Genomic DNA, 19,608 nt, shown 5'->3' on the forward strand with positions numbered 1-19,608 from the left:
TAATCCCCATCAATTACCAAGGTCATATTTCACAGATCCAGAAAAGATAATTCTACACTTACCAAAAAAGAGCCCGAATAGCCAAAGCAATCTTATGTAAAAAGGACAAATCCGGAGCCATCACCTTACCTGACTTCAAATTATACTACAAGCCTATAGTAACCAAAACAGCAAGGTACTGGTATAAAAGTAGAGACATAGACCAATGGAACAGAATAGAGATCACAGAAACAAAACCATCTACCTACAACCAAATTATCTTTGACAAAGCAGACAACAACATATAGTGGGGAAAGGAAGCCCTGTCAGTAAATAGTGTTAGGAAAACTGGATTGACACATGCAGAAGAATGTAACAGGACCCCTACCTCTCACTATATACAAAAATTAATTCAAGGTGGATAAAAGACTTAAATGTAAGGCATGAACCAAAAGAAGTCTAGAAGAAAACATAGGAAAAAAATTTCTAGACTTAAGCCTAGGCAAAGAATTTATGACTAACACCCCAAAGGCAAATACAGCAATAACAAAAATAAATAAATGGGACTTAATTAAATTAAAAAGCTTCTGCACAGCAAAAGAAATAATCAGCAGAGTAAATAAACAACCTACAGAATTGGAGAAAATATTCACAAACTCTACATCCAGCAAGGGGATCATATCAAGAATCTACAAAGAACTCAAGCAAATCAGCAAGAAAAAAACAAATGACCTCATTAAAAAGTGGGCAAAAGACACAAACAGAAGTTTTTCAAAAGAAGAGAAACAAATGGTCACCAAACATGAAAAAATTTTCAAAATCACTTGGGAAATGCAAATTAAAACCATAATAAGATAACACCTTACCCCAGTCAGAATGGCCATTATTATAAAGTCAAAATACAATAGATGCTGGCATGAATGCAGAGAGAATGGAATAGTTATTCACTGTTGGTGGGACTGCAATTTAGTGCAACGTCTATGGAAAACAGTATAGAGATTCCTCAAAGAAATAAATGTAGACTTACCATGATCCAGCAGTCTCACAACTGGGCATCTACTAGTGGGAAAGAAGTCATTTTATCAAAAATGCACCTGAATTCAAATGTTTATCGCAGCACAATTCACAATTATAAAGATGTGGAATCAATCTAAGTGTCCATCGATTCATGAGTGGATAAAGAAAATGTGAGAGATATATATATATATGTATGTATGTATATATATATATATATATATATATATACCAATGGAGTACTACTCAGCCATAAAAAGGAATGAAATAATGTCTTTTGCAGTAACTTGAATGAAATTGGAGACCATTATACTAAGCAAAGTATCTTAAGAATGGAAAAACAAACATTACATGTACTTTCTAATAATTGGAAGCTAAACGATAGGTACACATGGTCACAAAGAGATGTAAAAAAGGAGGAAAGTGGGAGAGGTGATAATCAAAACTTACCTATCTAGTACAATGAACACTATTCTGGTGATGGGTACACTGGGAGCCCCACCTTAAGCATTACAAAATGTATCCATGTAACAGAAACATTCATACCCCACTAATATTTTGAAATTAAAAAAAGGCTAGCTGAGTAGAAACTCTAGGAAATGCCTCCAGAGAAGGCTATCAGAGTTCCTCATAGTGAAATCAATCTTATTCCTGATCTTTGACCCCCTCTGAGCACCCTCAGGACTAATGGAATGTGAATTTCCTTTTAACCCAGAGGGTTATGATTTAAACTGTGAAAAACAGAAACCAAGCGGGCCAAAAATAACAGAATGGTCAAGTCCCCAGAGATTGCAGCAATGTCTGCCTCCAGCCTCCAGGGGGCTTCAGAAAGAGGAATAACCTATTTCTACATTAGTGCCAGGGCTAGGACCTCATCTCTGCACACCAAACTCAAATGAAGTCTGCAAATTATAGGAGATTCTTTTCCACACATAGTTTTAAAAACAAATATGGCTCCAAATGTCTTTACAATTATCTACAGAGGCAGGAGAGGGAAGCAGAAATTGATCCTGCTCTGCCACATGTTTGGAATAGGAGTCAGCAAACTGAGACCCATAGGCCAAATCTAGCCTGCCACCTGTTTTATCAACAAAGTTTTATTGAATCACGACCCACTCATTTAGGAATTGTCTACATTTGCTTTTGCTCTACAGAAGAAGAGCTCAGTAGTTGTAATAGGGACTGCATGACCCAGAAGGTGAAAAAGATTTAACTACTCCTTGTCTAGAAGAATCATTCAACCTCAGCGGGTTTTAGCACTGACATCTGATCAATAATGTAAGTGATATATCTCCCTATTCTCTGGTTCACATGAGATTAAGAGGCCCAAAGATGCCTGTATAAAAATATTTCTGAATAAAACTCCATTAGCTACACACCTTTAGAACAGCCAAAATCCAAAACAATGAAAACACCAAGTGTTGGCAAGGATGTGGAGCAACAGGAACTCTTATTCATTGCAGGTGAGTATACAAAATAGTACGGCCACTTGGAAAACAGTTTGGTGATTTCTTACAAAACTAAACATACTCTTACCATATGATGTAGCAAGAATCATACTCCTTGGTATTTACAGAAAGGAGTTGAAAATGTATGTCCATATAAAAACCTGCACACAGATGTTTATAGCAGCTTTATGCATAACTACTTAAACTTGGAAGCAACCAAGAAGTCCTTCAGTAGGTGAATGAAAAAATAAACTGTAGCACATCCAGACAATGGAATATTATTATTCAGTGCTTAAAAAATGAGCTATTGGCCGGGCGCAGTGGCTCATGCCTGTAATCCTAGCACTCTGGGAGGCCGAGGCGGGTGGATCGCTCAAGGTCAGGAGTTCAAGACCAGCCTGAGCAAGAGCAAGACCCCGTCTCTACTAAAAAAATAGAAAGAAATTATCTGGCCAACTAAAATATATATAGCAAAAATTAGCCGGGCATGGTGGCGCATGTCTGTAGTCCCAGCTACTCGGGAGGCTGAGGCAGTAGGATCCCTTAAGCCCAGGAGTTTGAGGTTGCTGTGAGCTAGGCTGACGCCATAGCACTCACTCTAGCCAGGGCAACAAAGTGAGACTTTGTCACAAAAAAAAAAAAAGAGCTATTAAGCAATACAAAGACACAGAGGAATTTTAAATGCATATTACTAAGTGAAAGAAGCCAATCTGAAAAGGCTATATACTGTATGATTCCAACTATGACATTCTGGAAAAGGCACAACTACGGAAATAGTAAAAAGATCAGCGGTTGCCAAGAGTTAGGGAGAGGGAGTCACAATTTTTAGGACAATGAAACTCTGTATTTTACTATCATGGTATTGATACTGGCATGGTATGATACTATACATTTGTCCAAACCCATAGAACGTACACCAAGAGCAAACTCTATTGTCAACTGTGTACTGTGGGTGATTATAATATATGAATGTAGGTTCATCAGTTGTAATAAATGTAGCACTCTGGCAAGGAATATTGCTAATGAGGGGAGCTATGCATGTGTGGGGGCAAGGGGTATAGAGGAAGTCTCTGTACCTTCCCCTCAATTTTGCTGTGAACCTAAAGTTCTCTTAAAAAATACAGTCCATTTAAAAAATGAAAACAACTCTGTTAGTCAATGAGATTGTGAAGGCCATCAGGAGCTGTTTTCTAGCTGTCCCAGCTTGCACCACCTTCTGGACACCTGATAGAATTGGGCAGGACCGTGGGACTGGTCCAGACCAGAGAGCTGTAAGGGGAAGTGACATGTATCATGCCCAAGCAGAAGCACAACTTTCCAGAGCTCTCTTTCCCCTGTGGCTCAACAACTGGCAAATTCAAGCTTTTCACTGCCCTGAGTGACCATGAGGAGCAGAGCCCCCCAGCTGACCTCTGGTGGATGCCAAATAGAAAAAGAAAGAACTTTTCTTGTTTTAAGGCACTGAGCTTTGGGGGTTGTTTGTTTTCTCAGCAAAATCCAGCTTATCTTGACTAATATAAAGATGATCAATAACTATAATATGCTATTATATTTGCGAAACTGTGACTTCTCCCTACCCTCCAGTACAAAGATATGGCGTATTTAAGGAAGAGAATGCGATCCAGGCATGAATTTTAATCTTCCCTCATTAATCTCTTAAACATTTAAAGGCATCTAATTTAGTCCATGGGAAGAAACTCTTATTAAAATCTTGGTCTTCTATTTTTGAGCACCATAAAACTCCTAGGAGTGTCTTTCATCTGTCTCTCCCTCTCCCTCTCTCTTTCTCTCTCTCCCCAAGCAGTGTGGAAACTCCCACAGAGGGAAGTTCTTCTTTCTCGCTGATTAATTTTCTCCCAAGAATGGCAACTTTTGTCCCTTCCTCAGAGAGCATAGGAGCAGAATGGTTCCAATCAATAAAGACTCTGGGAGAAAGTTAGGAAACCCCGCTGCCCAGGTGCACATGTTTATGCCACTGTAATGTCTCACCATTTCCACTCATGTTTTGAGTATCTATTTTGTTCTCTTTCTCAACTACTTCAGAAACCAGGCGGGACGAAAGGGGTTATTTATCAGGCCCCTCAAGCCCCAAACAAAGACCAGCTCCTGGAGTCCTCTCAGGAAGTCTCCAGAACAGCAGTTCAATGGCTGCAAACCCTCCCTTTGCCGTGTGAGCAGGTCATGGGATAACACTGACGAGCGGGGTGGCCACGCCTCAGTGCAGCCTCACGCGGGTCTCCTCCATCTATGACTCTTCCTGGCACTGTCAGGTTTGCAGAGCAATCCAACGGTAGGCCCAATTCCCCACGTAAGGATGACACTTTCTTGACCTGTAAGCGAAGGGCTGGCAGAGCCCTCAAAGCACCGACAGCCTCTGCAGCAGGTTTCCCATCTGACTCAAAAAGCACCCCTCCCCCTGCACCGTCAGCTGCGCCTGCTCTACTTGTCTTCTGCTCCAAACCTGAAATCTCTCTGCTGCACGATGCGGAACGAAATACAGGACTACGTGGGGAGAACGAGCCAATATACACAGGAAAATACCCCATCAAGCTGTCCTTGAAATGTCACATCATTCCTGGCAGTGTCATCCTTCAAGCATACAGCTTCAACCTCTTCGCAAGGGCTTTCTGGATGTGACAAACATGCATCACCACATGTGCCATAAATGGCAGCTTGGATCAAACCATGGAGCTTCCTCCCCAGATAAATAAACTGTGGCTGACTAATGCCCCGAGCGCATGATGACCACTTTCATGGATATCACCGGGTCCAACCTACAGCTTCCTGGTGCTAACAAAACAATATGGAATCTTCTTTGATTCACTCATTTCCTCAGGAAATCCAGTAGGCCACCACGTCTTGTTGCAGTGTCTCTCGAGACTCTCTCCTTTCAATTTCCCTCCCTCCTATTCTTTTTCAGGTCCTTAGCATTTCTTGTCAAGGTGGCAGAAATTACAAACTGGCCCTTCTGCCCCGGGTCTCCATCCTCGGGCACCAGTGACATGATGATCACTGAGAAATCCCCAGCCGACTACCTGATTCCTTCTCAACAGCTCAGCGCAGGGAGAAGAGCATGCTGCTAATGTCAGGTAAGTCAGGGCTCAAGTCCTGACTGCTGTTGACTGACAGCCCAAGTTCTTTAACCTCCCTACTTTCCTCATCCCACACTGGGAGCAATAGTAGTACCCACCTCATAGAGTTTGGGTGGACTGAGCAGGATAATGCATGTAAAACCCTTAGCACAATTTTTTGGCATCCAGTAAGTGCTCAATAAATGTTTATCATTATCATATGTGCCAAGCATTTGAGGCCCTGCAAATTTGCCTCACAGAGGACCTCTCCATTCCCATCTCCTACCAATCCAAACAGAGGATGCGACTCCTTCATCCAAGGGTTCCCACCCTGTGACCCCTGGGACCCTCTGTGCCACAAACCCTGCTGCAGGAATATTGGAACTTTGTGTTTACCTCTAGCACACTGGTCTCCAAAATGGCAAAAGAGTAGTGAGAATTTCATGTATTTTCAACAAAGCTTTTCATTAGGAGACAATACTCTAAAATTGCCCATATAGATGGTATGCTGCTTTCAGAAATAAATACAATGCTTTGATGTCTAACTTCTCTATCTCTAAGAATAAGGGCCATCTTTTCCAAGCTGAAATAAGCTAACACCTTGAATGCCCTCACATATACTCTTCTCAGACTCACCAGAAGGGGGCGTGCCTGCATAAAGCAGGGAGCTCGAGCACTCCCTCACAAGGGGACAGTTATTTGTTCCAGAATTCCTAATCCAGTGATGCTATTTTCTTTATAATTACCAGAGGCCCAGAAGATGGAAGCATCTCAGCTCTTGCAGCTCTTCATCGATACTTGTCATAACACTGGCCATGCTTGCTATTATTATCAAAAAGAATTCTTCTGTGGTGTGCACAGGATGTAAATTCTAGCTACAGCCTAGAATGCCCAAATTACGTGAATTCCGAGTTGGCAATGGTTCCCATGCATGCTTCCTTTTATTCCCAGTGGCCTATGCGGAGTGAAGGCATCACACAGTGCTCAAGAGCCCAGGCTCTAGACCAAGGCTGCCTGACTTCAAATCCTGGCTCTGACAGTTACGATCTGTGTGACCTTGGGTGAGTTGCTTAACTACTCTGTGCTTCAGTTCCTTCACCTGTAATATGGGAATAACCAGTAACCTATCTCCTAAGTTTTTGTGAAGATTAAATGAGTCAATACGTGCAGAGTCCTGAGAACGGTGTCTGGTACATAGTGAATACTGGATGCGATTTTGCCAATTCTACCACTACTACTCTGTGGTTATCATCCTGAAGCATCTCAGATGAGAAAGGGAGGGGCAGATGTTAAATCTGTCATCTTGACAGCCCCTCAGCAAAGGGAACCTTGTCAATGGTGTCTACTTGGAGTCCATGCTTCCAGCAATGGCCATGGGAGAAGAAAGGATAATGCAAACTTCAAATTAGAAAGGATTGCTTATTTGCCCCAGATTTGACTTTCAGAAACTCAGGGTGATTAGAAACCCACATGTGTAAGAAAACATATGGCTCTAATAACTGCTGATGGTTCATAAACAGCCACCCCAGGGACCCCACACCGTTGAGACTGTTACTGATGGAGGACACCGGGGTGTCCTTGGCCGTGCCCAGAAACACTGCTCGGCAACCTACACATCCCCTGCAGTAAGAACACTCTCTTACCTTTATCATTACTGCAAATGTCTACCCATTATTACCTGAGTTCATTTTTATGAATCTCCACTATTTTTCTTTCCAGCTTCTGTGACTGCTTGGGGAAAATCTCAAACTCACTGATGTAATTCTCAGGATGCTCGTCAGGATCGTAATCACCGAGCTCAGCTGCAACCAGGAAAAAATAAGGAGAAAGAGAAAGATTAAAAGCAATAACATGAGCAGGGTGCATATGGAATGTCTCCTGCCATCCAAAAGAGGAAGTTGGAATAAGCTCACCCAACAAAATGTATCTGTGCCCATGGAAAGACCACAGGCTGCGTGTCTAGAAGCTCACATTGCAATACAGCTCTAGCTTTGTGAGCTTGGGCACTAGAGAACCTTCCCTGGGTCTCATTTTCTTGGTATAATAAAGGAATTTAAATCATTGTTTCTCAATTGGGGCACTATTGGCATTTTAGGGGCTGGAAAATGTTATTATTTTGTATTTTCCAAAGAATTATAGGACATTTAATACCTCTGCCTTTCAGGCACTAAATGCTAATAGCATATTCAGCCATGGTGACAATCAAAACTGCCTCCTCCCAGGAGTTGGTCAAAGGATAAAAAATTTCAGTTAGACAAAAGAAATACATTCAAGAGCTCTGTTGTAAAACATGGTGACTACAGTAGTAACAAGGTATTACATACTTGAAAATCCCTAAGAGGGTGGCTTTTAGGTGGTCTCACCACCACCAAAAAAAAAAAAAAGATAAGTATGTGAGGTAATGCATACGTTAATTAGCTCAATTTAGCCACTCCACAATGTATACATATTTCAAAACACCATGTTAAATACTATGAATACATACAATGTTCATCAATTTAAAATTTTTTAAATCTAAAAAAAACATTTTAATGCCCCCCAATATTCGCAAATGCTCCCCAGGATAGGAGGGTGGTACCAACTCTAGTTGGAAACCAGTAGACATTCCTCAAGGTTCCTTTCACAGCCAATGTCCTCTGAGTCTTGGAATTCCCTGGCTGGAGCCGCTTGATGTCTGTGCAGGTGCAGCTTATTCGATGAAAAATCACAGCATGAAAGAACTCAAGGAAATTACACTTAAAAACAAATGAATTCCTGTTCAACTTAAAGGGTATCTATCTAAGTATGGAAGAGCACACCAAAGTAAGGTTGTAGCTGGATTCTAACACAGGGCACCTCCAGAGGATCTTCAAGGATAAAAAGAAAAATGCCTACACATCTCTGAGCATCCAGAGGGCCAAGCAGAGGTGGGTGCGTGGACCACAGCCTGGAGGAGAAAAGCTCATACTGGCCGTGGTCATGCTCTCTACTGATTTCACAAGCTTGCTAACCAAAATGAGCCAGAAGCAAGTATCCCAGGCACAAACAGAAGATACAGTCCAGGAGGGTAGACTAAAGACGGTGAAGAAACTGTATTAGAAGAACCTGATCACCAACATGACTTCAAAGTAGATAAAAATCTGTAAGCCTTGAGCACAAAGATCCAGCTGAAAAATCACACCCAGCTCTGTAATTTCTATCTATTGTTCCTTCACTGTCAAACCATCTAATGGCTGTGAAAGAACAAACCCAGGAGGAAAGCAAAGCTCTTTAAATCTTCTTACCAAAATTCGAATTACATAGTTCTTCAAAAAAAGAAAACTACAGACCAATATCCATACTGCAGAAATTATTCATTCCATAACATAGAGAAGGAGAGAATCCTCCCGAATTCATTCTACAAAGCCAGTGCCACCTTGATACCAAAGCCAGGAAACGACACAACAACAACATAAAAAAGAAAACTACAGATGAAATTATAAAGTTCTTAAAACAACCTAGGATGTATGTCACAGGATGAAGGACTTTTAAAATAAGACTCAAATTATCAATCACAAGGGGGAATCGATTAATTTGATCATATTAAAATTAAAATATTTCTGCTTATTAAAGAACATCATAGTCAAAGTGATAGATGACAAACTGAAAGAATATATTTGTAAAATCTAAAGCTGACAAGTACTAATATCTACAATACAGAAGAAATTCCTAAAAAATCAATTTAAAAAATGGGCAGAGGTCCAACACAGAAATGGTCAAAGGATGTGAACAGACAACTCACAGAAGGAGAAATGCAGAGGGCTGTTGTAGGGAGAGATGCTCAAACTCATTAGTAATCAGATACGCAAACCAAACAAGACATCACTTTATAACACTGGCCAAAAACTAGGAAATTGACAGAGACGTGAGGAGATGAAAACACTTGCATACTTCTCAGGGATCCTAGCTAGAGAGCAAGGTGGGAGTATTTAGTCAAATATTATGACCAGGACTCCCACATCTGAGCATTTATCCTAAATAAGTTCTGGGTGCCAAAAAGGATACTTCCAAGGTTTTTGTTTTTTTATCATAGCATCAGTCATGATAGTAAGAAGTTGGAGGCAAATTCGGTGTTCACTGTTGGCAGGACAATAAGTAAAACATGAGAGTCCCACCCTATGGGACACTCTGTAGCAGTTAAAAAGCAACAAAATAGATGTGTACCCAGCAACATGGGCAGATCCCAAAATCTGTTCTGAGCACAAGAAAGGGGAAGGAATAAAATGCATTCTACAGCCCCATTTAATTTATGGAATTTTAAAGCATATACACACAAAACAATATTAATCATTTTATAAGGATATATGAAAAAACTAAGATATATAGGAACCCAGTTGTTGCCTTTGGAAATAATGGAGAAAGGGAAATCAATCAATCAATAGATGGGCCCACGGGGAACAATGATGAGAGTGGGCCATGAACTGATGATTAACTCAACCTAAGTTCAAAACAAATAACATAACATGCCTACCTATTCACACACACACACACACACACACACACACACACACACACACACCTGCGAGGTGGCTATGGACCTAAACATTTCAGAGATGGAATAACCCAATGCCCCCATTTTCCATAGGTGATGGGATAATGGACCACCAATAGAAAACTGGATCATCTTCAATGCAGATGTCAGCTTGCAGAGTGATTGGTGAGGGAGGGCGTTGTTTGCGAGGGGCACAGCTCCTTCCAGGAAAACTTTCCGAGTACAATGGACTTGTACTGCTAAACACTACAAGTGAGTAGCCTGGAAAGTGCTAGAAAACTTAGAGAAGAAATGCCATAAAGACCACCCAGCTTGCTGACAAGGTGAAAATCAACACCACCCCCATCACAGGCCCTGCTCTCTCACTCCTGAAAGCTTGTCTTTCACTCTGACCTCCCCTTAAGCAGAGGGAAGTTTTTCAATGGACAAGGACATCTAGCTTTTCATACCAAGAGGAGTTGAGTAAGCAGCTGGGGTTCTCTCTCCCACACATGACTTTGAGAGTCCAGTTGTGACAAATGACACACAGCACACCAGATTGCCTGCAGTTTGAAACAGGCTCTAGTACTTTTCTGAGAGAATTCAATTCTAAGAGAAAAATCCAAAGAGTTTGAAGCAGTTGGGTAAGATCAGAGATGGAGAGTCTAAAGGGCAGCAGGCTTCCCCTGGTTTGCAGAGGACTCATTCCAGAAGAGCTCCAGATGCAGGATGTTCCAGCTCCAGGGTCAACTCCTTCAGGAGCCTTCCCTAACCCAAGCTTGCTGGGCCAGGGGCCCTTCAAGAGCACTCATAGCAGGGACCAGACCTGTGTGTCCCTCCGTATAGCCATGAACACATCATCACAGTGGTGTGTTAACTTGTCTGTCTCCGCATCGGGACTTTGTATTGCAGTGCCTGCCCCCAGCAGCTGCTCAATAAATGTTTGGAGAACACACGAGCAAATAAATGAATGAGGTAGTAAGTACTATCCCAGCATGTTACTGAAAGTTCAGCTCTTGTCCCCGGGACCCGAGGCCAGATCAGAAGAACGAGTACAAGTGGTGTGACAAAAAGGAAAAAGAAGTCTATTAATTCGTCTGGCAATGAGGAGAATGGCAGACTGTCATCTTAAAGTACCATCATTCTATCTATAAGCAGAAATGCAGAGTTTGTAAAGGGAGTTTTCAGCTTTGGGTTATTGCTGTTTAATTATAGCATCTCCAATGAAGACAATCTCATGACTTCTGCCCTGACCTCTGCCAGGACAATTTTGTTGAGTCATCTCCTGTGGCACAAAGAACAAAGGACACTCCCCAGCCCCTCTGATTACTGGCCTCAGGCAGAGATGCAGGTTTTAATTTTCAAAAAGAGTGGGAGGGGTTAAAGAGACAACTCGTAAAACCCTTTTTGAGGCTGTTCCCTCTGTTACAAGCAGGCAACCAACCAATCTTTCCCAAGTACAGAGAGAAAGCACACGCTGGTGCAATTCAGGCAAGCGCCCTGATGCATTTGACATGTTTAGTGGAGAGCCCACTGTGTGCCAAACACAGGAAGACTGCAGTGAAAATGGCTCCCAGATCCCGCTCCCATGCAATTAGATTCCACATAGGAGGAAACGCGCAAGAAGTGCAAAACAACACAGGATAATTCAGTTTTAAGTGCTTGCAAGACAAGGAAACAAGGGTGTGAGAAAGAACAATCTGCAGGAGGGAAGCTACTTTAGATAGAGTCGTCTGGGAAGACTTCTCAGAGGAAGGGACATCCGAACTGAGTTCTGAATCTCTAGCATGAGTCAAGACTTCACAGGAGTTAAACACACCAGGCAGAAGAGACAAGTTCAATCCCTCCATGGTGCCGTTTTGTGAAAAAGAAAAGGAAAGATATTTTTACCAAGAAAGGACATAAATAGACCCCAAGGATTTTGTGTATGTGTTACAATTAGTATTATGAAAGAAAATGCATGTACTGAATATACTCATGTATTCAGTATGTACAGGTGATTGGCTGTTTTTGATACCCTCAGAATGTACTGAAGCTGAAAACATACTCCTTAAAAGAGCATTAGCAAACAAGACGATGACAAGTCACAGCCTCCAGGTTGCTAGTCATGTGCTGCACCCTCCCTATTGCTCTGTAAGCATAACACTTCTGACAAAGCCCATCTTTATCTGCATTTGTAAATGACCTCCCGAGCTGCTGAAGTACTCACCCGAGCCTCCGGAACTTTATGAACCACTTTTACTGGATTTGCTGCAAATGACCACAGACACCAGTGCATTTGAGAGCTAAAAGGGCCTTTGCAGGCCTGCTGATCCATTTCCAACTCTACTTTCTCCACCACGTCTGTGCGCGTGTGGCCAGTAATAACAGCAGTGAGGGAGAAAATAGGGCCCTGATCGTCTGGATGGAGGCTTCATGGCTTTCTTTCAAACAGAAAACAGGATGCAGGGCTTTCCATTACAGATCTATATTGAGCTCCTCCGTGGAGAATTGACGATAATTCACTAATGCCTAAATGCATCCTGAAATCCTCATAGGCTGGTCTCTGGCTTGTGTTAGCATCGATCCCCTTCTCCCTTACCTAAGGCAGCGCACCCTGACTCGGAATGTGCAGTCTTCCCCCTGGGGCAAGAGAACCATGGGATTTAACAGCCCTTCGCTCTGAGATAAGAGAGGAAGCTTCCAGAAGCTCATATCCCACCTCACAGCAGATGCAAGGACTATCATGGGAACATCACAGTATGGCTATGGTTTTACCACTTTAAGCTGAAATATCCCTGAGGGTTTTAACGCCTCTGCCAAAATCTGCTACCCAGCACCAGGCTGCTCCTAGGGAAGGGGGGAAACAACACACACACCCACTTCACAATTCTCAGACCAAGCACACCTGGGAATGGGGACAAAGGAACTATTTCATAGCACAAGGTGTCCCACGGGGACACAGGTGGGCCACTGAGAAATCCTCAGGGGAAAGATAGGTTTCTCCCGCAGTGAATGAGGCTCAGTGTTGTGACAGGCAGATAATTGTCACAGCTGAGCAGCTTATGGGCCTTCATGAACTGCTTTCTTATTCCAGATCCATGGTAAGACTGACATACTCAGTCATCTCTCTCTCTCTTTCTCTCTCTCCTTTCCCTCTGCCCTCCTTTCTTTCTCTCTCTCTCCTCCCTTTCTTCCCTCCCTCTGCTCCCTGCCCTCCCTTTCTCTTTCACAAACGTGTCTGTTAACATTCAGGCTATGAATGGCTGGATCATCTGGGTCCCCAGGCCAGGTGCCTCCCAGCTGGCCCAGGGGACCGGCACACCTGAGCCACTCGCCACCTGGGTGCTGGGCCATCCCCGGCCATGTGCTGCCTCAGGCCCCGGAGGCCTCCTTCCCTCAAACTACTTTCCTCACTAGACAGAAACATCCAGATGCCAACCCAGGTCAATGTATTGGCTGGTTCCCACTGTCCCCACCCTAAAATGAACAGCAGCACCTCTGAGGCACCTGCACCTCCCCTGGCCTGGTGCCTTGGCCTCATGAGATCACACAGCCACGGAGAGAGGACAACTAGTCAATTTAATAGATGAAGAAACCGAAGCTTAAACAGCACAAGTAATTTGCCTGTGGTGAAATAGCCAGGACATCGGAAGAAAGGTTCAAGTTGAAGTCTGACCCATTATGGGCCTGGTGCCCTCCTCACTGAGTTACACAGCTAGAAAAGCTGAGGAATCAGACACAATGACATTAACACATACATGGACATGCACACATGGAAATATACATACATACATGAAAGTGCTTACCGGATGACCCCCTTGTTGGACACCTACCTTCCTGGATGTACTTTCCCCCACTCCCCCGCCCCTCAATATGCCCACTGGGCCCCACAGCTGGCAGACGGACCTCAGAACACACAGCACCCCACACCCCTTCAGAGCCTCTTATAGACGCATTCATTCCAGCCCCTTTGAAAGAGACCCTCTGACTCTCTCTTGGGGCCTTAAGGGACCCTTTGCTTTTGCAAAGGCCCCTGTGAACATCTCAGGCCACCCTTCCGCCAGGACCCCCTGCACGGGAGGGACGGTGAGCAAGGGGTCTGTTGCTGAGTGCCCAGCCCGGCCTGGCCTCCAACCACAGGCTCGGGCGGGATGCGCAGAGGTGGGGAGAAGGGAGGCTCCGATAGCCAGAGCCCTGCAGTGCAGCGGTGGGGCTGGGCGAGCTGCAGCCAGACTTACCTTGCACAATACAGGCACCCAGGTAGGCAGCATCGGAAAAGGAGCACAGCAGCCGGCCGTGAAAAATATCTCTTTTAATTTGCAAGTACAAAAGGTACCTGCAATACAAAAGGAGAAACAGTTGTCCTGAGTGTTGGCTGAAGCCTGGAAGAAGTGGGGTCGTTCATGCTTTGGCCACCAGGGTCACGCGAGCCCTACCCAGCTCCAGGGAGTGGCTCAGGCAGCCAAGCCCCTCCTGGAGCAAGCAAAGGAAAACCGGGAAGGGACCATGAACTCAGGGAATCTGAAGTGTCTGTGGCAGAGCAGGGATTTTTTATCAGCTTCCAAAGCTGGGCGGGCTTGGCCTTTTCAGAGAGTAACAAGAAGAACTGAAGCAAGCCACAGGGCCCAGCAGCCACTGCTCCTGGCAGGGACTCTCACAGGATGACAGCCCTGGCCACTGTCATCACCACCCACAGCTCAGAGACGTGCTGCCCAAGTTCTATTTAAAATGGAGAGTCAGGAAATGGGTTCAGTCGGTATTCCAAGACTGGCCCCATCATTTCTCAGGGGCAGACAGACTCACATTAATCAATCGCAAAGAGATGCAGTTATTATGAGGCCAGAAAGGCAATCCACGCCCAGCTAGAGCTGCCATCTGAGCAGGGCTCTCTCTCCTTCCCAGAGACGGCACGCCACTCAGAGGCCTACCGGGGCCAGGCACACTGTGGCCTGCGACGGGGGTGAGTCACGTGGGCTGGTGTCGGTGGCAGCTCCCTAGGAAGGGGCCAGCCGCCACGCAGCTCCAGCCCGGTGCCACCACTGGAATAGCGGACCAGATGCATCCAGTTTTTCCAGAAAATCAATTTACGATCTTTGAATCTGACATTTCAACAAATTGTAAAACCACTGTAGCACCAAACAAAAAAACAGCCAGCCCACGACATAGGGGATGTGGCGGTGGGGTGGTGGGGTGGTGTCAGCTTGCAACTCCTGGCTCGGGCTCACCCTGTCCCTGTCCCTTCTGTTCCCACACGTTGGTTAACCAAGCTCTCTCCAATGTCCTCCTCCTCCTCAGCCAGGTTAACTCTTCCATTCGAGGCCCAGGCAGGCCTGGGGGCTATTGTTTCTAAGCAAGGTACCTTTGCACATGTGCAGATTCTTTCCATGCTTATTTTAGAGTTTAACTCCCAGAGACCAATATTTTTTTCCCACAGTCTTGCGGGAGGGTAATCCCTCAATCAGTCCCAGTTATCACCTTGTGATGGTTCATTTTATGTGTCATCTTGACTGAGCCATGGGATGCCCAGATAGCTGGTGAAACATTATTTCCGGGTGTCTGTGAGGGTGTTTTCGGAAGAGATGAGCATTTGAACTGGTGGGCTGAGTGAAGGAGAGGCCCTCCCCAGTGTGGGTGGACGCCGTCCAGCCACTGAGGGCTGAACAGCACACGACGGAGAGGAAGGCTGAATTCACTCTGCCTGACCACTTGAGCTGGGACGTCGATCTTCTCCTGTCCTCAGCACTCCTGGTTCTCAGGCTGCAGACTTGGACTAGAAGCTACACCACTGGCTCTCTGGCTCTCAGGCCCTTGAGTTATACCACCAGCTATCCTGGGCCTCCAGCTTAGAGACAGCAGACTGTGGAATGTCTCAGCCTCTATAATCATGTGGACCAATTCCTTATAATAAATCTCATTCTAGGTACATATATGTGTGTGTGTACATATATATGTGTATACCCTGCTGGTTCTGTTTTTCTGGGGAATCTTGACTAATACACACCTTCAGTGCCCAATTTGATCTTTATTCAGCCTTATGAGGAGTAACATGTACAATTCCCATTTTAAAGGCAAAGGAATGGAGAATCAGAGAGGGTGATTAACACTCTAAGGTCACAGAGGTGCTGCCCAGCCCAGAGCACCGGAGCTCACTGTTTCCGGGTGCCGGTTCACTTGCAAGCACACTGGACGCATTGAATGATTCAGGGCCTCACGAAGTTTTCATTCACTAAGTCTTTATCTCATACCTGCTTCATGCTGAGCACTGTGCCCAGCATAGGGGATGTGGTTGAGGTTCAAATGACACTCTCTGTCCCCAGCTTAGTATGGAATTGTATTCATGGGATAAAGGCAGCCCTGATAAATTTTGTATTCAGAGTTTGGTGTGCGTTTTGTCAAAGGAACAATATTATACTTGGTAGGTAAGAACCAGACTGTTGCCCTAAACTAGTGCCTCTCACACTTTAATGCACAAATGAATTACCTGAAGATCTTGTTAAAATGTAAATTCTGATTCAGAAGGTCTGGGGTGGGCATGAGATACCATATTTCTAACAAGCTCCCACATGATGCTGTGCTGTAGGTCCATAGACCACACTTTGACTAACAAGGCTCTAAACCAGTGGTTCTCAACCCTGACTGTACATTATAATCATCTGTGGGAGTTTTTTTAAAATACCAGTGCTGTGGGTCCTTGAATCCTACCCCAGACCCAACTAAATCAGAATCTGGGTCATCACCAAAACTTGTACATGAGTATTCACAGTAGCATTATTCTTTAGAGCTAAAAAGTGAAAACGACCCAAATATCCACCAACGGATGACTAGATAAAAGAAATATGGTATATCCATACAATGGAATATCATTCAACCATAAAAAGGAACAAAGTACTGATAGATACTACAACAGAGATGAACCTTGAAAAAATTATGCTAAGTGAAAGAAGCCAGACCCAACATGCTACATATTGTATGATTCCGTTCATATGAAATGTCCAGAATAGACAAATCTATAGTGACAAAAAACTGATTAGTGGTTTCCAGGAACTGTGGGGAGAGGAGCACCAAGGATGACTGCTTAGGTACCAGGTTTCCTACTGGGGTGATGAAACTGTTTCGGAATTAGATCATGGTGGCAGGGGCACAACTCTGTGAACATACTGAAACCATTGAATTGTACACTTTAACATCTGCCGAAAGAAACTAATATTTTTAAAAGTCTAAATTGCCTTACAATAGTGCTTCTCAAGTTTTGGCCTGCTTTAGAATTACCTGGGGGGCTTGTTAAAATACAGATTTCTGGGCCCCAGCCCCGGAGTGTCTGATTCAGTAGGTCTGGGGCAGGGACCAGGAACCTGCATTTATAACAGTTCCCTGGTGCTGCTGGTCCTAAACGACTCAGAATAGCAAGGTCAATGCAAATATTTGCCTTTTTAAGGACTGTAAAATACCAGGCCAAATATCATGAGATTTTTATTTTCCCCCTGTGTGTTGAATGTAGGCATTGAACACGTAAGCATTGGCTTCCACATTTTGGTGAATTTGGTAGTGAAAAATAGTTTCAAATAAAGATTTACTGATGAATGAGAGGTTTGGATTCTAATCCCATAACTCAGAAATCAGTTTGCTGAAAGCCCCCTGAGAAAAGAAAAGCAGCTTTCACATCAGAGCGTGGGTCTCTGCTCATATCAGTGATCTCTGGAGATAATCAGGGATTATTGTGGATTCAACATAATCCACTGAGTCTCACAAATGGCTTCAGGCTCAGGATGCCCATTTTTTAATACAATAGCCACCAAAATAAAATGCACCTTTCTTTAGCATCACTCCTGCATGAAAAGATCAGGCAACAAAAACATAAGAGGATCTGGGGCACAAATTATTGTACCAACATTAATGACATTGCTTCTCTATCTAATGTGGATTTAAAGATGGTTCTTACTAAAAAAAAATAATAAAGCCAACATACTTTTGGTTACATTCAATGGTATAGAGCATCTACAAAAGCCCTAGAAATCTAAAGAATTATAAGATGATTCCTTAAATGGAGAGATAAAGGAAGGATGGAAAATGATTTCCAATATCCTTTTTTGTGGGTATTTTTGTTGTTTTGCTCTTTTGAAACTGCCTTTTTCTTAGCATTTCTTTACTCCAACGCATGGTCATGAATGTGATCTTAACTTCGCATGTAGTAAATTTTTCTCAAATTTTAGATTAATCTTAAAATAAAATAACAACTTATCATATAAGAAAAACTAAATGCCTTCAAGATAAGAATTTAAACCCTAAGTACCTGGGGCATTCCACAGCTACTAACTTAGTTTGGAATTCTAAGGACCAGGTTGACCAAGAAAAATCCATTTCTACCTCTGCAAGGGTAGTCACCTTGATTTCCTCTGGAAACGTCAAAATGTTCACAGTATTCCACTATTCAGACCACAGCCATTCAGTCAAAGGTAGGAAAACGCTAGCAAATTTAACTGAGAGGGGCTAAACTGGGGTTGTTAACCAAAGCTTTGTATTCTTTTACATTCAAATGGGACTTTTCTCAACGACATCTACTATCCAGCCTTAATATGTACTGCAACACAAATTCAATCTTTATCCTCCAGACAAGATTGTACAGAAAACAAATGACAAAAGTAGGGCATTAGTATTTGATTTGATCTTCTTAATTACACTGTTAGCACCCTGAGGGCAGGACAAATCTCCCTCTCTCTCTCTCTCTCTCTCTCTCTCTCTCTCTCTCTCTCTCTCTCGTAGCTAATTCAGCCCCTGACCCCTGGGTAGATAACAGCAAGTGAGGAAGAATGAGGAAGAATTTATCAAATAAATAAATGCATTTTTCAAGCCAAAATCAGGCCAAGCTACCTACTGTACGATTGCATTTGTAGGAAATGTCTAGAACAGGCAAATGTGCAGAGAGAGAAAGCAGATGAGCGGTTGCCAGGGGCTGGGGAAGGGGAGGGTGGGTAGTGACCACTAATGGGAACAGCGTTTCTTTCGGGGGTGCTGAAAATGTTCCGGAGCTAGAAAGTGGTAATGGCTGTCCAACATTGTGAATGTCACTGAATTGTACACTTTAAAATGGTGAAATTAATTTATGTCATGTAAGTTTTGCCTCAATAAAAAGAAAAAAGCAGGCCAGATTGCAAAATGCCAACCCCCACTTATAATGTCCATTATGTATCATCCGCCTCTACACACACACACGCTCTCTCCCCTCCCGCGGCTCCAGCACAAACGTCATGAAATGGCTGTGGGCAGACGAATAATAGAGGATGGAACCATCTGCTCCCTTCCAAAGTCACCTCAGCGCCGCTATGGTCAAGCTTTACCGAGACTCTGGATAACAAGGAAGCAAAATATCTAAGAACCCAAAACCTCCCCCTGCAAATGATCAGAGCAAGTTACATCAGAGGCTTTCCTGTTGCCTCTGCATCTAAGCAGATTATTCTGAAAGATGATTATACATGGTGACTTTTGTGGTCACCGAGTTGGAGCCTCATCAAAAACTCAGGGCACAACAGCTCTCTCCCCCATCCTCCTGGGACTCTGCTCGGCAGCATTTGCTGAGGGTCTTTGAGGAAGCCAAACCCCAGAAGGTGGGCTGAAGGCAGCCCCAGCA

General features: G+C 43.8%; 1 protein-coding gene across 4 annotated transcripts in view; it reads right to left on the minus strand.

Moving 5' to 3' along the window:
* FRMD3 (FERM domain containing 3) overlaps positions 1-19,608 on the minus strand; it is a 286,342-nt gene that overhangs the window by 74,699 nt on the left and 192,035 nt on the right. For all 4 annotated transcript variants that reach the window (XR_006737691.1, XM_045562209.1, XM_045562210.1 and 1 more), the window contains exons 5-6: positions 14,222-14,319; positions 7,191-7,314 (exon numbers count right to left, since the gene is read on the minus strand). Coding sequence is in view for 3 of the 4 variants with exons in the window: in XM_045562209.1 (XP_045418165.1) it covers positions 7,191-7,314; positions 14,222-14,319 (222 nt within the window). In the remaining variant the exon portion in view is untranslated. The remainder of the gene's footprint in view (positions 1-7,190; positions 7,315-14,221; positions 14,320-19,608) is intronic.

Source organism: Lemur catta, chromosome 10, assembly GCF_020740605.2.
Source record: "Lemur catta isolate mLemCat1 chromosome 10, mLemCat1.pri, whole genome shotgun sequence".
In the NCBI taxonomy this organism is placed as follows: Eukaryota; Metazoa; Chordata; class Mammalia; order Primates; family Lemuridae; genus Lemur; species Lemur catta.